The sequence below is a fragment of the Antechinus flavipes genome, chromosome 2 (assembly GCF_016432865.1).
Source record: "Antechinus flavipes isolate AdamAnt ecotype Samford, QLD, Australia chromosome 2, AdamAnt_v2, whole genome shotgun sequence".
NCBI lineage: Eukaryota > Metazoa > Chordata > Mammalia > Dasyuromorphia > Dasyuridae > Antechinus > Antechinus flavipes.
In genome coordinates, this window is record NC_067399.1 from 632,035,151 (window position 1) to 632,059,421 (window position 24,271).

At 39.1% G+C, this 24,271-nt stretch overlaps 1 protein-coding gene across 1 annotated transcript in view; it reads left to right on the plus strand.

Annotated features, from left to right (window-relative positions):
- DLG5 (discs large MAGUK scaffold protein 5) overlaps positions 1-24,271 on the plus strand; it is a 152,527-nt gene that overhangs the window by 90,891 nt on the left and 37,365 nt on the right. The window contains 7 exon segments of the mRNA XM_051982027.1: positions 1,670-1,982; positions 10,151-10,292; positions 10,295-10,334; positions 14,688-14,813; positions 18,497-18,629; positions 20,578-20,705; positions 21,281-21,456. Coding sequence (XP_051837987.1) covers positions 1,670-1,982; positions 10,151-10,292; positions 10,295-10,334; positions 14,688-14,813; positions 18,497-18,629; positions 20,578-20,705; positions 21,281-21,456 — 1,058 coding nt within the window.

The window sequence follows — 24,271 nt, forward strand, 5'->3', positions numbered from 1 at the left end:
TCAGAAAGTGATCTCAAAAGTCATTGAGTCCAGTGCCCTTTTTTTTGCAGTTGAATAAACTGAGGCTCTCAGAGGTTAAGTGACATGTTCATTTTCTTACAACTAGTAAAAGTCTGAGGCAGGATTTGAATACAGGGCTACTGGACTCACCGTTCTATCCACAGTACCATGCTGCCTGTTCAGATTCTGTTGAAGGAGTGACAAATCCACAGCCAAGTACCATGTGGACACTTATTCCTTTTGTAGCCCTTTAAATGAAGCTGAGGGGGAAAAATGCATCCAGGGAGAATCCTATTCATGCTGTGATTAAGAAGTAGTAACATGGCCTTTGAGAAACCTATAATGGTCATTATATAGGAACGTAGGAGCAATCTCTAATGAACTAGAATGATCATCTCAAATATTTGTGTCATGGATTGTGAAATTGGGGGAAGAGGTGTGCAAAGAAAAGAGGTTTCAAAGTAGATTGTTAGATAGATTTCTGTACCTGGAGTCATAGAGAACTGAGTTCAGATGTAGACATTTGCTAGCAGTGGGACTCTGGACAAGTCTTTTAACTTTTTATTGTCCCCAGGCAATTTGCTAAGATTTCAGTTTGCAGAAAAATGTTAATTTTCATTGGTAGAGAGAGAGTTCCATACTGGGAGTTTCCTACACAGATATGGCCCTTCAATAAAGTTACTTATCCAGCGTGATAATAAAAATAATGAGTGAATTCCTTGTTTTAAGAATAACTTTCTCTAAAAAGTTAATTATGTATTCACCACATTATTATTTTTACAAATATCTATTAGTTTCTTCCAAGGCACTATGTTGAATAATGTCCCCACTGGTCCTTTTTCTCTAGAAATGTCTATTTTAAAACCAAAGTGCTAACCTTGCGATTGAAAGGCTACCATCTTATGACTCTTTGTCTATGTCCCTGGTTTAGAACCTGCCAGATATGTATTTAGATATTTCAGGGTGGTAAGAGAGTATGAATTAAGGGAAAGACTCCTGATCTTGGAGTTTCAGAGTTTGGGTTCAAAACCCAGATTGGCCATTTACTTATTGCATGACCTTGAACAATAAACATGGCTTTTCTGAGTCACTTCCCTCTGTCAAATGAGAGTAATGATTCTTTCGCTGTCTGCCATCCTGAATGGTTGTGATAAAAATGCTTTGTAGAATTGAAGGTGTTATATAAATATTCAAGTCTTCATCACTTCTAGTGACTTCTGGGCTGATCTGTCTGGGGGAGGAACAGATGGAGCTGTCTAGGAGCTCAGGGGAAGTTGAGTATTGGTGTGAACCTGCTCAAGTCACTTTACAGGCTTCATTTCTCTTGTTTGGAAGATGTGGATTAGAGGATACTGAATTCCCTTCCTGCTCCAAAAATCTGTCATCTGGATGGGTGGGTAGGGAAAGAAAAAGCTCTGGAGTTCAACTCTAGTGTGGAAGAGGTGGTGTAGCTTTCCTAAGATTGATAAAGGATACAGAAAACTTTTTGTTTCAGGGAAATTGATACTCTGTGGCTTTCTGATTGGGAAACAGGGGGATTTCACTTGTTACTTCATGCTTGGTTATTTAGGGGCATTAAAAAATAAAAGCCAGTGGGAAAAGGGACCAAATTGGCCCTTTCTCCTTGGGCTTGACCCGTTCATTGTCTTCCTTCCTTTTTTTCCTATAGCTTTGAGTCCATGCAGCAGGATTTGAACAAGGCAACACTCCAGAACAAGGAGCTTCAGCGGGAAATGGAGCGCCTACAGTCGGAGGTGACCCGGTTGAGGGCCATGCAGCTGAAAGCCCTGAAGGATGCGGAGAAATACAAGGAGGAGCGGGACTCTGTCTTTAATGAGTATCAACTCATCATGAGTGAAAGGGACCAGGTCATCAAGGAGCTAGACAAACTTCAGACAGAACTGGAGCTGGCAGAATCCAAACTGAAGAACACCACCTCTGAAAAAAGGGTGGCCAGTGAGGAGATGGAGGCTCTGAGACAGGTAGAGGGGGACCTCCCCCTGGGGTATGGCATGGGCTGCCTGCTAGCAGATGAGGGGGGAAGCTGGTACAAAAGGCCAAACCAAGTAGAGATGTGCTTGGGAAGTAAAGTCTTCAAGGCTTTCTTAGTAAAAGTAACTCAGGGTTTAAATTTTTTGAGCTTCTTCACCAGATGCTTGTCACGGTTCTATCTAGTTTGTTCAGTTTTATCTAATGATAATGATGAGAGCAGCAAAAGTATATATAAATAACACTTTAAAGTTTGCAAAGCAATATGTAGATATCTCATTAGATCTTCACACTAACCCTGGGACATAGATGTTACCATTATACCCATATTATAGATGGAGGAAACTGAGGGCAGCCAGAATTTAAGTGACTTGGCTAGGATTACACAACTACTATGTGACTGAGGTTGGATTTTACCCTTTCTGTGGAAGAACTAGGATTTGGGGAAGGAGGGAGAGGTTAGGGAATAGGAAAAGAGAATGAGTTCAGAGGCTCAAAGACACAACAGTGGAAAAAAGGTTGGACTGGAAGTTAAGAAAACCTGGAACAAATTCTTCCTTAGATGTAGTTAATTATATAACCACAAGCAAGCTCCTTCATCTTTGAATATCAATTTGAATGTCATATTTAAAATGGGCATAGTAATCTTTGGAGCAATTATCTGACCAAGTTTTTGGAAATGTAAAAAAGAGATGATAGAGTGTTCTGTAAACTTGAGTGCTCCATTATGTGTCAGATGCCATTATTATTTTCATTCTCAAGAGCCTCACAATATAGAGTATATTTGGGGAGATCAGGGCATAGTTACAAAGAGTTTATACCAGGATGAATTCAGGTAAAATTAAAGTCCAGACTCCAAGAATACACATGCTCCTTAAGGAATAAGCCCTTTGGACTAAATTTTCTTTTAACAGCTAAGTCACAATTGAAACTGGTACTCCAGCTCCCACTGGGAGATATCACTGGAGGCTTCTATTCTGCGTATCCAACCTCAACCTCCTTCTAAATTCTATGAAACTTCCCTGGCAAAGGAGGAGGCCAAGAACCACTAAACTCTGAAGTTGAACTCTTGCCCCTGAAGTATAAATCCTTGAAGGTCAGGGTAACAAGGGGGTACACCATGGTTGCCCAGGGTAACCACCATCTCCAGCATCAGGTCTCTGGACATGGATTCTTTCTCGATTCCCAAAAGCAGGGTTAGGCTTTTTCTAACACAGACTGTACCATCCAAATAGGAAGAAACGGGATGGAAGAATGGTTATATGGTAGGTACATCCCTGCCCATAGAGATTATTAATCTCCCACTATTTCATGAATCTGTCTATCCATCATGATGTGTAGAAGTGCCTTTGACCTGCCATGCATAGATCTGTTGTGTCCCACATTGCCTTAAATGCTTGCCCTTTCTGTGGTCTTCTGGCATTCTCCAATGAGTGACTGGTGTTTGTTTATTTATTTTTTTCCTTGTCTGAACTGTTCTGTACCCATGTGTCTCTATTTTTCTGCTTGTGTGTGTGTATGTGTATCTGGTGGTGGAGAGTGGGTAAGGAGGCTGAGTGGTATGGAGTTCAGGCTTCATATTGTGAATCCCATGAGGTGAAATCGCCATTAAACCAAGTGTCCATCCCATGACACATCTATGACCCCAATGGGGATGTCCCAATAGTTAGATTTCCTTTATAGTCTCCAAAAGGTGCCCATTAAGGAATAATTTTGGATTTGCCCATTAAGGAACAATTCTATATTAGCATTTAAGGTGAGGGCAGATCCCCCCAGCTTTGGATGACATGTGAGAGCAGGTGGTATCTGAGTGTGATTTCTGGAAGCTGTGCACAGCTCTACCTCTGCCTTTGGTCATCTTTGACCTTGTTCTTAGGGGACAGGGGGCAGGAGTTGTAGTGAGATTACAAGTTTATGCAATTTGACCTTTCTCACAATTAAGCCATTTTTGTGCTTGGCTCTGGCCCCTTGGATTCCAGGTTAATAGCTCCCTTAGTCTTGTCAGGGTGAGGAACAATTCTTTCTTGAATCTAATTTCTCTCCCTCCCCAAACCCACCACTTTGGGAGGGAATAAGATCTTTTCCTCTCTTCTTCTCTTCTCCCTTTCCTCCTCAGTCTCATCTCTGTTAAGAGAGCTTTGCCAAAGTCACAGCTGGACTTCCCAAAATGCCCTTGGAGGCTTTTGGAGCAATCAGCAACTCCTTTTCCTAACCTTAATTTATGCCTCTTGGAAGTCTGTCTTTGCCATCATCAGGGGGCTGGTCTACTAGGCTTGGCTGAATGTGATTCTCTCCGGCCTTGGTCCCAAGGCTGTCTGCCTGCCTGTTGGCTCAAGCCGTGTAGAAGGCTTTCATGGCCTTGGGGAAGGATTCTTGTCATTTTCCTTCCTTAGACAAACACTTGTTTGGCATTTTGCTGAGAAGCTCATTTCTACCTGTATTGAGTGGCTCCAAAGGAACACCTCACCTGTCAGGCTGGAAGTTGTGTCCTCCTCTCTTCTCCCTCTCCCCCGACCCCAAGTGGAAGAAAACCATCTTGGGTTCCCTAGGGACTGGCATCGTAAGAGCTTTTGTGTAAGAATCTTTTATCTCTGATGAAAATAAAACATACTCTCCCATCTACCTCAGTCCTCCAGGCTGCAAATACTGGAGGCAAAGGACAATCACTGATTTTCTCTTTTTCCGTCCCCTTGTTTCCACTTCATCTCCACCCTGTTCTTCCTTTATTCCTTCTCCTGGCAAGCACCTGGCAGGGTTTGGCCCATCTGAATTGAATGGTTTTCCAGCCAGCTGAGAATTTTTATGTTGAATTCTTCCCATTCCTAGGCACCCTGCTTCCATAACTGGAGCTTATGAAATATATCCTTTCTCTGAAATTGGGTATTAGGGTCAAGGTGATGACTTCCAGCCATGGGTTATGGAGTCCTCCGCAGATGAAGGTCACAGTGTGAGTCTGACTCATTCATTAGCTGACTGGGTCCTGTGCTAGCTCACTGCACTTACTAGGAGAGTAAGGTCGCTGAATGCCGCCTCTCTGAGGGCATGGAATGGCACCGTGCCAGCATCTGCCTGAACTTATTGGAAATAACCTCCTCAGGTGTCTGGCCCTCCACCCCCACCCCCACACAAACACACACATTGAGCTGCAAAATTAATTCCAGAACAGTGTTAGCACATACCTTCTTAAGGACACACACGCCCTTAAGAATCAGCTCTGAAAAAGAGAGCTGTATGACTCTAAGCACCAATAGAGAGGATTTTTCCCACCCCTGTCCATAAAATGGGACATTTCAGCACTTGCCCTGAGTCTCCTCTTTGGCCTTGGTGGTATTGCCCATTGCCAGGTACCTGGGCCCTGAGAGTCGATGCCGAAGGCTGGACCTCACCTTTGTTCCACTGTACCAGCTAACCCAAATCCTGCTTTTTGCCTCGGCACCTGAGCCAAGCCCTGGGGCTTGTGAAGGCCCTGTCGGTAGAGTGGGAACTCCCCCCAAAGAAACTATGTCTTTGGCCAGAGGGAGGGTGACGACTTTGCTTTTGTTCTCTCTCTTCCATGTGATATGTGTGCCAATGATGGGCTCTTGTTTTAGGAGCTGAACTCAGCTCTGGTGGAAAGAGATCGGGCAGTCTGTGAGAGGAATGAGTTACTGGAAAAATACTGCTTCGAGGTGAAGGACAAGGCGGAAGCCCAGAAAGAGCTTGATCAAGCTTGCAAAGATATAGAGGCAGTGAAGGAAGAAAGAGATGTGGCCAGGAAAGAGAGGACAGAAGCTATCATCCAGAGAGACCATCTACTCAGGGAATATTATCAAGCTCGCCAGGTACTGACCACCTCCTGGAGGGGGATTCCTCCCCAATCCCCACCTCCTCTTTTGTAGCTCCTACTGGGAGCCAGAAACATGCTGGGGAATTTGGCGTTGAGTTGGTGGGGGAGAGGTTCCTGGGAAGGCCTGCTCAGCTCTCTACCCCTGTGTCACAGGGACCACCCACAGTAGTCCAGTGATGGAGGCAAAGGGGATAGATGGACAATCAGTGGGCAATTGATAACCGTTAATAATTGGCTTTTCTAGACTAGAATAGTCAGTCAACAAACATTTATGAAGTGCTTACTGTAGGACGGATATTGCGTTCAGTGATGGAGGGTAGGAAGCCCGAATCACAGGATCCTCAAGAGACAACATGGAGACTATTATACTTAGGTGAACGAGGGACTGACATGCATACACAGCATAAATGGAAGGCATCTCAGAGGGGAAGATGCCAGCAGTGAGAGGGGCTGACAAAAGCCTCCTGCAGAAAATAGTCTTTGAGTGGAGGTCGAGGAGTCAGTAAGTAGAGATGGGGATGAAGATTATGACATGGGAGACAGTCAGGGGATAGTGTGTGAGTTCAGTAAGTGGGTCACTGAGTGAGTAAAGAGGAAGGTGGAAAGTGATGGGAAAAGTAGGAAGGGACTGGGAACAGAAGATTTATATTTGATCCTGGAGATAATAGAGAGTCACTAGGGTTTTAAGTGTGAGAGTGACACAGTCAGTTCTGAACTTTAGGAAAACTACTTTGGCCCCTGAGTAAGAGGGTAGTTTGCAGAAGGGAGAGATAAGATGGAAAGACCAACCAGAGCATTAAGTAGTCTTTTTAAAATGTGATCCAATTATGACTAGATTGTGTGCTACTATACAGATTGCACCTGGATTGGGAGTTAAGAGATGTCCCGGTCTTCATTTTGCCTAATTATTATATATATATTATATATAATTAACTAATTAATGTTACTTTGGGTTTTTTACTTCTAAATCTGTTTTCTCAGCTATAAAATGGAAGAGATTGAATTGAGGTTCTTCCAGGCTTTGAAATTCCACAATTCCTTTTCTAGTTCCCCTGTTCCTCCTCTTCCCAATAAAGTCAGTTATAGTAATTGGGGCATTAAAAAAAAAATAGGCCTTTTGGGAGTGGGACCAATTAATTTCACTTCTTTCTATCCCTCTCCCCCAAAATGGCAGTCACCATGTTATTAGAAAGGGTTTAACCTACAGCCACGTGGCTGACCCTAGTGTAATCTTGTGCTATCTTATTCTGTGTTTGAGTGTGTCAGGGAGGAGAGAAAGAGAGAGGGGAAAAAGTACGAGAAGGAAGATAAGGTTTTCTCCAGTGAAAAGCTGAGCTTCAGAAGCTCCCCCTTGGGTTGGATTAGCACCCGAGTCTGCTGAGGTTGATAAGGTAGGAAGCCTCCTCCTTTGTTCCCCACATTTTCCTTAATGCTCCAAGGCTCTGCCTCTGTTGAATGTGGTCTCGCTCCACGTTATGCCATGTGCTTTTTGTGCTTCAGGGCCAGGGTCTCTGTCCCTGGGCCTTTGGTGGAATTCTATGTGGGCTGTCAAGACTGTCTTTTGGTGTCTGCTTTGCTGCTCCTGGGAGAAAAAGGAGATTTGGGGTGAAAGAGGAAACTCTGTATATATTGAATCTTGCCCTTGGGGAACGAATTGAATTCATATTTCCAATTTCTGATTTTGAGTTACCAGAAAGAACATCAGGGAATAGGGAGGGGAGAAAAAGTATGCTAACCCATTTCACTTCTAGAGGAAATTGCTTTTTCTATCAGTCAGAGGTTTGAATAAATACTTCATTCTTTGATTGGGAAAATCTCCCGCAGGTCTTTCAGAAGTGTACTGAGCTAGAATATTTCTTCCCTCCGTTCTCTCTGGGTAACTGGGCAATGGGGGGGAGTTGGAAGCAGAAATAGACAGATGGCAAATCTGTCATTTTACCCTGTTGTTTGACTTTTGGAGGAGGTTCAGTGCCTATAATGTTCCTGGCTATAGGGTATGGTCTTCATTCTTGGGGTCTGGTTTTCAGTCCCCTTTTAGAGAACTCCAGGCTGTCTTCTATGATAAGCTAGGTAATGTGGGAGATGTATACTCCTGACATGCTTCCTGGTTTATGGAAGTGACGGAGATAATGCCAGCTGTTCCTTTGTCACCCTAAATTTCCAGAGGTTAGTGGGGACAAGTCTGGACTTTATTCCAGCATTCAGGCAGATGAGTGGTTTATTTTAACACTAAAATTAAACAAACAAAAAAACCCACTGGATTTTATTGACTTTTAAAAAGTGAAATAAATAGATTATTATAATCTTATTTACAATTGGAACAGATTTTAGAGGTCACTAAGTCCATTCGGAACTAGAATTTGTAAGAGTTACACATCTTATTTTTCCCTAGTTAATTTGAATTGTGTGACTTGTTAGTCATCAACTGATTTTAAGGTTCCTCAAGTGAAGAATTTGGGAGATTTTAAGAGGGAGAAAAGGGGATTTCTTAAGCCAGTAATCTTTATATTGTAACTGAATGGTGAAAGATAGCCATTATGGTACCACAAAAGATTTCTTTTCTTGTTTCATAAAAAATACTCAATCTTTGAAAAACAACTTTGTAGGCAGTAGTCAAGAAGCATTTACTAAGTGATTACTATATGTCAAGTACTTTGCTAAGCAATAGAGATAAATAAAATGGCAAAAAATAGTTCTTCTCTCAGGCTCACATTCTAAAGAGAGAAACGAACTTGGAGATAACAACTGAATAGGAAATATAGACTGAGTAGATGGAAGATGATTTTTGCGGCAAAGCAAAGCAGCTGGGTGGAGGGAAAGGAGAGAGGATTGGGAAAGGGCTGCTAAAGAAAGCGGGACTTGGGCTGAGTTTTGAAAGAAGCCAGGGAAACAAAAAACACAATAAAAACAAAACCCAACACAGTGCTGGAGTGGGTACTCTTTCCCTAATTTGTTCCCTGTCTTCTTTGATGATTGAACTTACTTGGATTGGGCATTTCCCCCCATGTGTCTTTTGGCAAGCCTTAACCAGACTTCTGGTTAAGGATATGATGTACTGAAGCACATTCCACTTTACTATATTGGTTTCCCCCTCCCTTGTGGGCTGGCTATTTATGTGTGTGGCCAGTGCCATATACCTGGTAAAATCCTAATACAGTTAACCACAGATGAGGGAGCTAGCTAATAACTTGAATATACTTGAATATTAGAGGCAGGAATCAAAAGATCTTAACAAGCTAGAACACTGGGCCAATTCCAAATTGGATGAAATTCATTACTGATAAATGTAAAGTATTTCATTTGGATTCAAAAAATCAACTTTTCAAACTCAGTATGTAGAAGGCATAGATTAGATAGAAGTTTGTGTCAAAAAGATGGAAGTTTTCGTATATAATTCAGCTGTGTGCTGTTGTAATTTTGGACAGAATTAAGAGGCTTCATTTCCAGGAATAAGGCAGTAATATTCCTGTTGTACTCTGCTCTTTTCAGACTACACCTAGAATATTATGTTTAGTTCTGGGGACCACAATTTAAAAAGGACATTGATTAACCTGGACAATACTCCAAAGAGAATGCATAGTACCTTGGCACATAGTAAGCACCTAATAATTGCTGCTGCTGAATAATCTTGAGTCCATGTTATATAAGGGCTGGTTGAAGGAAATGAAGAATTTAGGTTATAGAAGAGAAGGTTCAGTGAAGATGTACTTTCTTTGTTCATGTATTTCAAGGGCAGGAGTTGGGGGATTTTAAAAGGATGGAATTTATACTCTCTGACTCTAGAAACCAGAACTAGAGCTAAGGGTAGAAGTTTCAGAGGCAAAATAAGTCTTAATAGTAGGAAAAAATCTAATTTATCATTATCGGTGATGAAGAGTCATGTGGAATGCCTCAGGAAGAAAGTGGTTCCCTTTCCTCCTTAGAATGTATGGAGATCGCCCACCTATCTGACTTGTGTGTTAGAATGGGATCAGGAATTCCTTTCGAGTTGACTTAGGAGTTCTCTTCCAGCTTTGTGATTCTGTGTTAGAATTAGTTACAAGATAGAATATTTGGGGAGCTAACAGGCTTTAAGGCTAAACTAGGGTCCTTATAAACATCTGGGGTTCTTTTTAGGTTGGGATAGAGCCATTGTCAGATTTCATTCTGTCTTAGTTTGAACCATGATAGATGGATTGAAAGGGGCGGGCTGGGTCAGGGTGGGATGCGATTTGGATTGGTCATGGCCCCTGGGGTTCTGTTCTTTGAACCTTAGAGCATAAGATGCAAGAAAGGAGAACTTAAACCCAGCATGTTGAGTGTGTCCATAAACCTCTTCATTCTGTGACCTCATAGATACAGGATTCAGCAACCCTGGACATTGAGAGAGCCAACAAAGAAATTGAAATGCTCCGGAAGCAGTACGAGGCCATGTCCCAGGAGCTCAAGGAAGCCATCCAAGAGGCAGAAGTGGCAAAATGTAGGCGAGATTGGGCCTTCCAGAGCGGGACAAGATTGTGGCAGAGAGGGAGAGCATAAGGTAACTTGACGCTTTGGGGTTCGGGCAGTGAGGGGCTCTCTCTTGGGCATTTGACAGCCTCCTAAACATACAACTCATCTCATAAGCTCTTTAATCAATAAGTAAAGATTTGTGTAAGGTACTCAGCTAGCTGCCTTACTGAATGTATCAAATCCTATTTACTGAGTGTTTTTCCAACATAATCTATGTTGTCTTGTATTTTCATTTACATTTCCCAATTGCATTTTCATTGGGTTCACTTGGGAGTTTTGGGGCTTGGAACCCAATTGACCCATGAGTTTGACAACTCTGCTATAGGCTAACTCAATCCTTTGGCCTGGAGGAACCTGTGATCTCGGGACAAGAAGAGCACTTGTTTTGAACTTGAGTGTTTTGATTCTTAGTCTGCTGGAGTCAGCCAGATGTGAACACATAACTTTTCACTTAGGGATGTAATTCCAGTAATGTTACTTAGCTGCTCTGCAACTTCGGATAGTCCGTCACCTTTACCTGCAAAATGGAGACAGTAATAGCTGCACCAACTTAACCCATCTATTTCCTAGGAATGTTATGAGCATCTAATGAGATAACAAATGTTAATACCCTTGGAAATACTCTGTTTTGTATTTGTTATATCTGTGCCTGGTATTACTCTAGAGAAGTTCCTTCTCTGATTTTTCTGTGAGGCAGTATGGAGTAGGGAGTGGGATGCTTGACTTGCAGTAAGCAAGGACCTGGGGTTTGAATCTAGTTTCAAGTATCTGTTAGATGTACAGCCCTGCGCAAGTTCACCAAAGCTCTTTCCCACCTCATGTTTCTTTTCTGTAAAATCAGAGGATAGAATGATACTTGTAGAATTTAATATATTTTTTAACTTTTTTATTAATAAAATGTTTTCTTTTTGTTCTCTCATTTACCTTTCCCCTTTTCTTCTGCTTTCCCCAGTTGAAAAAGAAAGGAAAAGAAAAAAAATCCCTTTTAATAAATGTGGATAATTAAGCAAAATAAATTTCCACATTGACTATCTCATTTTGTATCTTGAGTCCATCACTTTTCTGTCTGGAAGTTGTCCACTAGGCTCATACCTTGAAAGATTCTTAAGAGGTTCGAATGAAATAACTTATATGATGTAATTATACATATTACAATGCTAAAATAGATGCCATTTAATAAGTCTAAAACTTGAAAATGAGGAAAATAATGTTTATGCTTTTTTCTTTGCTAGGTAGTTAAGTGTTTAACAATACGATGTGCAGAAAACATTTTATTCACAAGCTAGTTGAATATAAATATAAAAATATTACTCCTTGAAAGGGGCAACTTATAGCTAGAGAGTTACAAGGACCTTCTTTAAGTATTATTATCCTTTCATCTTTTAGCCAGAATGAAGGACTGGGTCTGTATTTGTGTTGCTGACTAATAAGCTGATGATGTACTTTTTTTTTTTTGTAAATTTTTTTTAAATTATAGCTTTTTATCAACAAAATATATGCATGGGTAATTTTTCAACATTGATCCTTGCAAAACCTTCTGTTCCAAATTTTCCCCTCCTTCCCTCCACTCCCTCTCCTAGATGGCAGGTAGACCCATACATGTTACATTTGTTAAAGTATATATTAAATACAATATCTGTATACATATTTATACAGTTGTCTTGCTACACAAGAAAAATCAGATTTAGAAAGAAAATAAAAATGACGTGGGAAGAAAAACAAAAATGTAAGCAAACAATAACAGAAAGTGTAAATGCTATGTTGTGATCCACACTCATTTCCCAGTGTTCTTTCACTGGGTGTAGATGGTTCTATTCATTACTGATCAATTGGAACTGATTTAGGTTCTCTCATTGTTGAAGAGAGCCACGTCCATCAGAATTGATCATCATATAGTATTGTTGTTGAAATGTATAATGATCTGGTTCTGCTCATTTCACTCAGCATCAGTTCATGTAAGTCTCTCCAAGCCTCTCTGTATTCATCCTGCTGGCTGTTTCTTACAGAACAATAATATTCCATAACATTCATATACCACAATTTATTCAGCCATTCTCCAATTGATGAGTATCCATTCAATTTCCAGTTTCTAGCCACTACAAATAGGGCTGCCACAAACATTTTGGCACATACAGGTCCCTTTCCCTTATTTAAAATCTCTTTGGGATATAAGCCCAGTAGAAACACTGCTGGATCAAAGGGTGTGCACAGTTTAATAACTTTTTGAGTATAGTTCCAAACTGCTCTCCAGAATGGTTGGATCCTTTCACAACTCCACCAACAATGCATCAGTGTCCCAGTTTTCCCACATAGGTTATGGGCTAGAACTCTCAAACTTGAAACAAGGATTTTTATAAGGTGCTAACTCAGTGGAATTGATGAGACAATGGATATCTAGTTTAGCATGGTGATTAATGCTTCTCTAAGTTCAGTTTGATTGATTTAATCTTACAACAAATAATGGTTTCCTAGTGATATAATGATTGGTTTATACTCAGTGTAGAGCACATAAGCCAGGTGGGATTCAGAGCAAGAGAAGACAAGGGGACTGGAGGCAGGAGCTCAAGCCCTGGGAGCCAAGGAGAGAGATTCAGTTCCATGTTCAGTCAGGCTCCCGGTGGCTGGCCTCCTGTACTTCCCCCACTGAGACCAAGGCTGGACAGGAAGGAAGGGAAGAAAGGAAGGAGGGAAGGAAGGAAGGAGGGAGGAAATAAATATCCACCTAGCAGCAGTGAGTTTGACAAATTGTTAAAATAGTGAGCTCTATTTAATCTGCATCTTAATTTTGTTTTTAGATAGGTAGAGGATGTGAGGACAGTAGTAGTTAGTTCCCTGGCAGTCTGATTTCTAAAATGATGCTCTCTTCCTCTCTTCCTCCTGCTCCCACCAATGCCAAACTAGATAACCATTGTATTTATCAATTCCACTGACTTAACACCTTGTAAGAATCCTTGTTTCAGAGTTCCCATAACACATATCCCCGCCAACATTTGTCATTATCTTTTCCTGGCATCTTAGCCAATCTGAGAAGTGTGTAGTGGTATCTCTGAGTTGTCTTAATTTGCATTTCTCTGAAGGTGATGTACTTTTAGTGATTGCTGGCTAATGTAGAAGACAACATAGTTTGTGTTTTTTCTTTTCTGGGCCTTTCCCTGCCCAAAGCATAAAGAAGCTGGTGGTTCTTGGCAGGACATTCTCCCCTTTTATTCCTTAGCTTCGTTTAGCAGTTTCACATGTCTTTAAATCCATGATTCTTTCTTCTTACCACTATGTGATTCCGTCTCAGACCATCTGCAATTTACAAATATATACTCTTACTACAAAATCTTTGAGTTAATGGGAAAGTATCTTTGATAACTCTCTCACCACTCCTAGACCATAGCTGCATCATTACAAAGGCCTTTTGCAGACAAATAATTTGGGGAGGGCATTAATTTTGGAGGTAAATGGCAGTGTGGTGTAATAGATAGAATGCTGAATTTTGTTGAAAAACCTGGATTTAAATCCCATGTGGGATGATGGATAAGATTTATCCTTAGAATTACTTAAATTTTCATTTTTAGTTAGTGATATGGAATATTTTTTCATGTGATTATTGATAACTTAGTTTTTTGTAACCTACAAACTCTTGTGAATATCTTTTGACCATTTATGAAGTGGGGAATGTCTCTTATTCTTTTAAATTTAAATTAGTTCTGTATAGAGCTTAGAAATGAGACTTTTATCAAAAAAACTACCTACAAATGTTTTTTCCCCAGTTATATTTCCTTTGTACTCTAAACTGCAAAAATTTTCCAAAAGTTTTTAGTTTTATGTAATAAAAATTGTCTTTTTTTTTTTTTAATCTTCTGTGATTCTCTTTATCCTGTGTTTGGTCATGAACCTCTTCCTCAATCCATAGACTTGAAAGATAATTTCCTTTGTTCCTAAAAATTTGTTTATGATGTGACCTTATCTACATGTCTAATCATGTATATCCATTTAGATTGATGATGGTGATGGACTCAATGATGCAGAATGAGACATGCTTTTAGATATGGCCACCCTAGGAATTTGTTTAATTTGACTACTTGTATTTGTTACAAGGATTTAGTGTTTGTCTCTTTTTTTTATCCAAGTTTGAAAGGAGGAAGATAAAGTTGATAGATATTAATTAGTTACTTTGTTAGAATATACCAAGATCAAGGTATTTTTTCCTCAAAAAATATCATCTTGTTCAGATATAATTCCATTAATCAATTGATCCACATGCACTCATTATATTCTTTTTGTGATAGACTTTAGGAATGCAATTTTAACCATCAGTGAATGGGATGGGGAAGGAGATTTTTGTCCCAGGAGTTCAACTTCTTTCATCCATCTCTCTACTCTTTTTCCTCAGGACTTTGTGTGACAACCTACGGCGTGAGCGGGACCGGGCAGTGAGTGACCTTGCTGAAGCTTTGCGCAACTTAGATGATATGAGGAAACAGAAGAATGATGCTGGCAGAGAGCTTAAGGAGCTGAAGTATGTGGATGAAGTATTGCTCAGGCCCCCAGGCCTTATTAAAGCCCAGTGCTTTCTGTATTTAATCAGTAGTAGAAGGCTAGATTTTCAGCCCTTTGCCTGGCTTGATTGTCTCTTTCACTTTGCCTTTATCCCTAAACCATGGGGCATGTGGAAACACTGGATTTCCACTCTTTGTGCTTTTGATATTAGGGGTCAATTTGAGATGCAACTTAAGAGTAGTGTCTTGGGGTTTGAAAAGACTCCCTGAGTAGTTAAATTAAGTCACTTAATCTCTTGGTCTTGTTTTCTTAACTACGAAACTGGTTAATAAGACTGCCTGTATTATAGGATTAGTGGAAAGGTCAAAATGAAGTAATGTAAAGTGTCCCATTTCTTTTTTTTTTCTTTCTTTCTTTTTTTTTTTTTTTTGCTGATGCAATTGGGGTTATAAGTGACTTACCCCAGCATCACACAGCCAGGAAGTGTTAAGTGTCTGAGATCAGATTTGAACTCTGGTCCTCCTGACTTCAGGGCTGGTGCTCTATCCACTGCACCACCTAGCTGACCCTCCCCCCCAATTCTTAGCACATTATATAAATGTCTTCTTCTCTTGCCTTCTTTTCCCCCTTACCTCTTTTTTTCTCCTCTGAGGGTCTTAAACACTACAGAAAAGAGTTGCCAATGAGTCATTCCACAAATAGCCTTGGAATGCCTGTCTTTGGAAGGCAAAACTGTTAGGTGTTAGATAGAGAAATGTATGAAAGGGTCCCTGCCCTGGAGCAGCTTGCCCTTTGGTGAGAGGTCTAAGTTATACTGGTTATGAAAGAAAACTAAATTGAGGGTGGGATTTAAGTGAGGGATGAATGGCATGTTGAATGAATAGAGTACTTAAAAGCAGTTAAGTACCCTAACAGGTCTAGTAGGATAGAGGAAGGCTTCATGAAAAAAAGAGAGGATTTGGTGTTAAACTGATAATGACAAAAGACAATTTGGTCAAATTCTGAGATTTAGTCTAGACCATTAGAGGAGAAATTCCCCTTTTGTGAGAGATATTCTGGTACATTCATAGTAGCTCTTGATTATTTCCTATTTTTAAATAGTAATTTATTTTTTTCAGATGCATTCAATTTCATCCTTTATTTTTGTAAAACTTTGTGTTCCAAATGTTTCTCTCTTCTTCCCTTATCTCCCTCCTCTCCAAGAGAGCAAACAATCTGATGTAGGTTAAAGGTGTTCATTTCTTTTAAACATATTTCCATATTTGTCGTGTTGTACAAGAAAAATCAATTGAAAAAGGAAAAAAACCATGAGGAAAAAAAACAAATAGACAACAATAAATAAAGATGAAAATGCTATGCTTTGATCCACATTCAGTCTTCATAGTTCTTTCTCTGGATGCGGGATGGCATTTTTCATGGCAGGTTCTTCCTTTTTTTTTGACCATTTGCTGTTTCCAGCAAATGGCATAGCATTGAATAGGGATCTTCTTTAGTCCACAGGAAGAAATTGCAGCGGGGGAAAGATGAAAAAGTAAGATTTATGTTTATATACAAAAAGTCAAGAATCTCACCATTTTTTCCCCATTCCAGGCTTCTCAACTTGAGAGGCAGTTTTTGCCACTATATTACTTGAGAGTTAACTGTGAGTCTCATAAGAGGTTTCTGGTCTGGAGGGTAGTGGTCTAGGCTGGCATTAGCATTGGTATGCCTTGGGTTCTGCTTCTTAAGCTCAGTGGCAGAATGACTGAACTCACTGGATTCACTGGAATTGCTAAAATTCTCAGTTTCCCAATGTCTTTTAAAGGTTATAGTTACAAATGTTCTATATGAATTCACATATACCATAGGTGCCATCATGCAGGGGGTGGAGAGAGGGTGTAGAAGGAGGGAGGGAATTTATAACTGAAAATAAAAAAAAATAAATGTTAAAAATTTGAAAAATACAGTTATTCTCTCTGAGTAATATCACATCTAAATTAATAGTGACAGTTTTTCCTCAGCTGAGAGCTTCTTATACTGTTAAAGTCACAGGACTAGACAAAAAAAAAATAATAGATACAGGAAAGGACAAAAAAACCTCTGAATTGAAGTTAAAAGCCAGGCTCAGGACACTTGTTGGAAGGACCAGAGAGCTTGTTCTTTTTGTGGGGGCACATGTGTTTTAATAGTGAGACCTTTTTTGGACAGACTTTTTTCCTAGAATAAAATAAAATTTTTAAGGTGAAAAATTACTAGCTAAATTGAGGTCCTTGGATAAATAATGTGTTCTCTATGATGACACTTGAGATCCAGTCTTAACTATTTAAAGAACCTTGACTTAATACCCACTTCTGATTCAGCCAGACTGTCTGACCTTAGGTGGCAAGTGACTTCCCCTCCAGTGTTTTAGACAGCTTTTTAATACTGTTAAGTTACAAGAAAGGTGTTGACTTGCATTGAGAAAGGCAGTTTCTTTACCTGGAAATTCCATACACCAGTGAATCCTGACACTAGTCCCTGTGCCTACCTGTATTATCAACTTTCTCTGTTCCCCCCACATCCACCATGTCTCCAATTCTTAGTTGTGAAGACTTTGCCTGCTCTGTCAAGCCTGCACTTGGAAACAAACTTGATATCATTTAAATATATCATTAACTATATCATTTAACTAATCTATTAAAATAAGCCTTGTTTCTATTTCCTGATTTAACTGGGTAAGATGAAATATAAAGTGTGAAGGCAGAAAATACTGTGTCCTTTATTTTTTTAAAATACATTTTTATAGGTATTTGTTTGTTTTTGTTTTTACAAATTTTCTCCTGTATTTTTGTCCTTCCCTCTCCCAGAGAGTCATCCCATATAACAAGAATTTCCCCTCCCCGCAAGGCAACTGGGGCTAAGTGACTTGCCCAGGGTCACAAAGCCAGCAAGTGTTAAGTGTTTGAAATCACATTTGAACTCAAGTCCTCCTGACTTCAGGGCTGGTGTTCTATCCACTGCACCATCTAGCTGTCCCAACAAGAATATTTTAAAAAATACAATTTATTGATACCTTTTTTTTTACGTGCCTGAATTTTCCCCAATATCCCTCTTCCTTCTCTCTACCAGAGAACCATCCCTTATAATAAAGAATCTTTTTTAAAGAAAAAAGAAAAAGAGGAAGAAGAGAAAAAAACCTCTCAGCAAAACTTAATATAATAACTAAAATACATGAAAATATGTACAGTATTACATAATTGGGAGCATTCTACTTCTGCCAAGAGGGGGAGAGACTTGTCTTTTCACATTTTTTGCTTATGCTTAATCTTTATAATTTTGAAATGTTTGTTTTCTCATTTACCTTGTTGTAGTTGTGTGTATTGTTTTATTGGTTCTGCTTCCTTTACTCTGTATCACTTGGTAAATCTTCCCATGCTTCTCTGTAGTCAGATCTGTCTTTTCTTAGAACACAGTAATAAATCCATTACATTCAAGGACTGTAATTTGTTTAGCCATTTCCCTCTTGATGGGTGTCTTGTTTCCAGTTCTTTCTTACCATTAAAAAACGTTGCTATCAATATTTGGTTGTATATGGGGGATTCCTTTCTGTACTTTAGTTTTAATGTATGATTTTAGGCTTTTGAGATGTCATGGAAGAATCTTGCCCTAATTTGGCAATATTAGGAGGCAAGAAGATTACACTGATTTCAAGAAATTCAACTCTAAAACTTTCTCTTTCCATAGAGAAAAGATGGAAAACCAGCTGGAAAAGGAAGCCCGTTTCCGGCAGCTGATGGCTCATAGTTCCCATGATTCAGCCATCGACACAGATTCTATGGAGTGGGAAACGGAAATAGTAGAATTTGAAAAGGACAGAGTAAGTTGCCTTTAATTTTCTTTCTTTACAGAAAGAGGCACATAGGTGATATAGTTTAAAGTTTCTCATTCTTAAGTTGTGCTTCACATATTCATAGAAGTTGAAAAATTATGATTTATCATTAGGATGTATTTGATTCATGTACCTATTTTAGATACCCATATACACGTAAAACTTTCCCAGGTGAAAAGAGTTGTGACCTTAAGCTGAAGAAGCCCTGGATAGTGCATAAAGTGATGTGATGAAGGCAGGAAGGCTTGTATTCAAATCCAGTCTCAGGCACTTTTAACTAGTTGTGCGATCTTGGTCAGAAGCCTCTGTGGCCTCCAGTGTAATGGAAATAATGACAGGACCTATCTTCTGGGGTTGTTGTGAGGATCAAATGAGATAATGTTTGTAAAATGATTCACACAGAATAGGTGCTATATGAAAATGCTTGTTCCCTTTCCCTATCCTTGAGACAGTTATAAAATAGGGGCTCTAGAAGCATCCTCTTAAAGAGAGGTATCTAAGCCTTTGGCACTCATTTAGATTAGACATTCTGTTTTCCTTCTTATAATTGATATCTTCCCCTAAGGGGGAAGTAAACTCAGGTTTTCTTTATTATTAGAGATAAGGTTAATGGATTGTACCTGTGATTTCACTAAGGAACTCCAACTTGAGAAAATTCCTTCTCCCAATATAGGTGAGCCCCTTCTCTGCTACTTGTGGTTGTAGAAAGTACTTAAGATAGGTAACTCTGCTACCTGCATCTTAGAAAACCATAAATTAACAATAATTATATATGTTATTATATAATTATAACATATGTATGTTATGTAACATATATAAAACATATAACATAAATATAAATAATTATATTGTATTTTTACTTATTTTGTTAAACAATTCTGTTATTACATTTTAATTTGAGGCCAACTCTAGTTTAAGGCACTAAATGGTTCAAAGACTTGCCAAAGTTGGATAACCAGTGTGTGTCAGTAATTTTCTCCTATATTTCTGTCCTCCCCTTTCCCAGAGAGCCATCCCATATAACAAAGGATATTAAAAAAAAAACATATAATTTATTGATACCTTTTGCTTTTATTTGGCTTGAATTCTGTTTTTTTTTTTTTTTTTTTTTTTGGTTCTCCATCTATCATATCGTAAATGCTTCTTTATTTTGTTCTGTAGCAAAAGTTTCTGCTATATTCCTGAGTCTTCCACTACTTAGGACATCTATTGTTGAAGCTATTACAAAAGATGATAGTGTAGAACCAATGTTAATAAATGAAATGATTGTACTATAAGAACATGTGAATAGAATATACAAGAAAGACAGAACTTTTCCCAAAGTTAAAAATAAAAGATTAAAAACTTGGTCAAGCCATCAAAAGGTGTGTAGTTGAGTAAGACTTCACAGAGTGTAGTCTACTAGGTACTGCCTTCTCTATTCAAGTCATGATCCTTAAATAAATAAATGAGTTCTTTTTGATAACTTTTTGTACAAATAGCTAACTTTCTCACGTTGAAGTGAAAAAGAGCCTCTATTATGCCATGTGGACAAATGAATTAGAGTGATACACTTATAGTTTTAAAGCTGGAAGAGACCTGAGATTATATAGTGCATTTTTAAAGAGAGGCAGTTGATACCTAGTGCTGTTAAATGACCTTCAAATTCACACAAATAATAAGTAGGAGAACTCACTTTGTAACCAGAAATGACTTCAAATCCAGAGCTTTTTCAACTATCTGGTGCTCCCTTCCTTTCCTCCAGGTAATGGTCTAGAAATACTAAAGGTGCCTTATTGAGTGACAGGTTCTTGGGATGACTTTGGAAAGTTGGGCAGGACCAGAGAGGAAAGAAGAGTGCCTGCTATGTGTTTGTGTTTGTGTTGGTGCAAACACTTTCCTAAACTGGTTTCTCTTGGCTGCTCCATTTATTGTGCTTTATTGCTGTTTCCCATAGGAGGACATGGATTTGAAGGCACTTGGATTTGATGTGGCAGAAGGTGTGAATGAACCCTATCTCCCTGGGGATTGTGGCATTTTTGTCACTAAAGTAGACAAGGGAAGCATTGCAGATGGTCGATTAAGGTAATGGAAAGGGATTGTTCTGTGGTTTTTTGAGGGGAAGTAAGAATGATGAAGTGGGGGAGGTCAGGGCTTGGGGAGAAGGTTAGGAGTAGAAACACTAAAATCTTTGTCAAACTCAAGATCCCTTTCTTCAATTTGAATCTGTGCTGAGCCAATGAAGCTGTGCAAAAATAAATCTCAGAATCTCAGTGATTTCTAAAAGTCTATTTCTTCCTCTTTCTGTTCTATTCTCCTTTCTCATTAAAGGTGCATTTTTTTTCTTACAGAGATATGTGGTCTCCCTTACCTTCCTATCAAATGTTGCTTCTGCCTTCTTTCTGCTTTTCCAATCCATTTTTCTAGCAGACAATAGGGCTAAGTGTCTGGCTGATTCTTGTCCAATAGGGAACAGGACGGCATTGTTCACATTAAACTATTTCAGAGATGGGTACCTCTTTCATAGAGATTAAAATCTGTCTGAATTGGGGCAAGAGGAATGAGGGAACTCTTAAAATATAGGTCCTTCCTATGCGGGTCGGGGGGAGATCTGCTTCACAGGTCTCAGTTGGTGATGACTTGATGTTGCCCCTTGCCAGGGTGAATGATTGGCTGCTCAGAATCAATGATGTGGACCTTACCAACAAGGATAAGAAGCAGGTGGTGAAGGCTGTTCTCAGTGGTGGAGGGGTCATTAACATGGTGGTCCGGAGAAGGAAGTCCTTGGGAGGGAAAGTGATAACACCACTCCACATTAATCTGGCTGGACACAAAGGTAACAGACCAGGGGCTTCAAGAGATACCTTTTCAGCATCCTGGGGTTGATATGTTTTGTTGGAAACATGAGAGGGTGACCCAGTTGACTTACTGAGAGCATAGAACCATTGGCTGTCAGAACTAGAACATGGCATAAGAGGCTGTTTAGTCCAAGGATTCATCTTAATCTGGGATCTATGACCCTGTTTGTTTTCTGCTTTTTAATTAAAATATTTTAATAACTGTTTTCAGTATAATTGATCTCCTTTATAATTTGATGTATTTTCTTTTTTGCATATAAAAACTTTTTTTCTGAGAAAAGGTCCATTGACTTATTCATACTGCTAATTCAAAAAAAAAAAAAAAAGGTTAAGAACCAATCTCTGCCACTTTATCTTTAAGTGATTTGTTGAAGGTAATGTACTTAGGAGAGTTATTTCATCTCATGAGCTTCTAACATTCATTTATAAACCAGAAAACATAGTTGGTACATTATTTCTCATGCTTCCAATTAAGGAATAGTATTTTTAACTTTTTTTGGGGAGGTTGTAGTAATCCCTCTACTTTTTTGTAGGCTTTGGGGGTTTAGACATGAGTAAACTGAAACATCTGGCAATTTAATTCAAGAGCAAGGTAGAGAGTGATTATTTACTGAATGCTTTATTATATGGCATGTGCTGGAGTGCTAAGTGCTGGAGATACAAATAACAAACAAAAAAGACAGTCTGTCATTAAAGAGCTTATGTCCTAATGGGGAAAGATGATATATGAGTGTTGAAAAGTAGGATTAAAGGTGTGCAGCAGAGTGAAGGTACCTGCATTGGGCAAAGGAACAGCTGAAAAGTGAATGAAGCTTGGTATTCCCAGAGCCTTACTCAGTGCTTGGCACACAGTAAACATTTAGTTTAAACTTGTTAATTGATTGAGAGAGACTTAGGATAGAATTGCCCTAAAAGGAGAGCTGTTTACTCATGAGCACTGAATTGAAGTTAGCATTAATTTGTAGTAGACCCAGTTAGCACATTGGAGTAGGAACAGAAAAGCTACATGTATATGGTAGGGTTACATAGGTTGGAGAGTCACAAGGTAGGAGCAGTAATGGTAGTGATGGTTGTATAAAAAAGTGAGATGTTTAAGGATAGAGAAGTGGGTTGAATTACCTTAAGCTTAAGGCAGTGGAGTGAGAAAAGTAAAACTGCACTAGAAGAGATAAAATGAAGGAATGAGGGTTTAGGGCGGTGATCAAAGACCTGGAAATCAAGATGGAGACACGGGTATAGAAGGTCAGAGTTGGAGATCTTTCAATTCAGGATGTTGGTGATGGAGCTGACCATCTCTGAATGGTTGAAGTAGAATGAACAGGATGGTTCTTGAAGAGTCATCAAGTAATTAAGAAGTTATAGAAGGGGAGAAAGAAAAACTGTAATTCAAATAGTGATGTCCATTGAGGAAGGGGGAAAGTCTCTTAGAGGTATAATATAAGAATAAGGGTTAGGAAAGGGTGATATTAATAGAATGGCATGAATGTCCATAGAGATTTTTGAGTGATAGTGGGGAAAACCAAAGATCTGGAAATGACAAAAGAGCACATTGATCCCAGGGTGATGGAATTAGAAGGGACCATCTCTTCCAAATTATACCTGTCAAGGTAAATGTTCACTCCTTTCCTGGCCCTTTGTATTGTGAGGGAGCACAGGAAGTGTAGGAACAGATTGAAGAAGCCATCTTTGTGGGAGAGCAGGGCAAAGGATATGGTATCTTCAGGGCATTCAGATTTCAATTATTGCCAAGAGATAAAAGGCACCCAGAAGAGACCGAAAAAGTTGTGCAGCAAAATGTGGGTATTCAGAAAAGGTAGTTAAGAATAATGGAGAAAACAAGGAAAGTAAAATCTTAACCCTTACAAATTCCAGAGATTAGGGAAGCCAGAACTAAAAGTAGCACATATAAAGGGAAGAGCTTGCTATAGGAGGTGGGAGCTGATAGAATCAATCATTTATTGAAGAGTTTGATTTTGGTCCTAAAGGATTCTGTAAAGACTGGCTCTCACAAATTTATATACTTTATTCTGTACCTTTGATTAGAGACAGGCTTAGAATTGCTTGTAAATTTATGCTTATTATACCATTTCAAGAAAGTAGATTTAGAAGTGGTGTATGGTGTGTGGATAGTAAGGATATATGGATAGGATTTTCAATATCTAAAATACTGATACATTATAGTTAACAGGAATGAGAAGGAGGAAGAGGAAAATCTAGAATCACCAAGTATAAAACAATTTGGGATCATTTGGTTCAGAGACAAACAATCTATACACTGCTCAGTAGCTCTGAAGTTATCATTGTATGACAGTTGAGTGTTAGTTGTTATTTATACTTGTGGCCCTATTTATACTTCTGATTCGCTTATTAATGAAAAATGGAGTTGAAATTTATTTTGGTACCAAGCACAATCTCTTCCATATACAGTAGGCACCTAATATATGTGAAATTGAAGTAAATGTCTTATTGTCTTTAGAGTATTGAAAAAAGGCTAAATTTACAGAAAGGGCTGGATTCTTGCTCTATCTTTGACAACATACATGTGACACTGGATAATTTAGTCTCTTAAACTCTCAATGTCCCAAATAGCTTTCTAAAATTTTAAATTGCAAAGACATTGCTGCTTGGAAGTTCCCTCAGTTTATGAAAGCAGGGAAGTCAGTAATCTGTTTTAGAGATTTGTGTATCCAATAAGAGATTTGAATGGATAGAGAGCTAGTCTTGGAGTTGGGAAGACAAGGTTTTAGGAGTTTTATTAACTTTGAGCAAGTGACTCAAATCTCTCAATGTCTT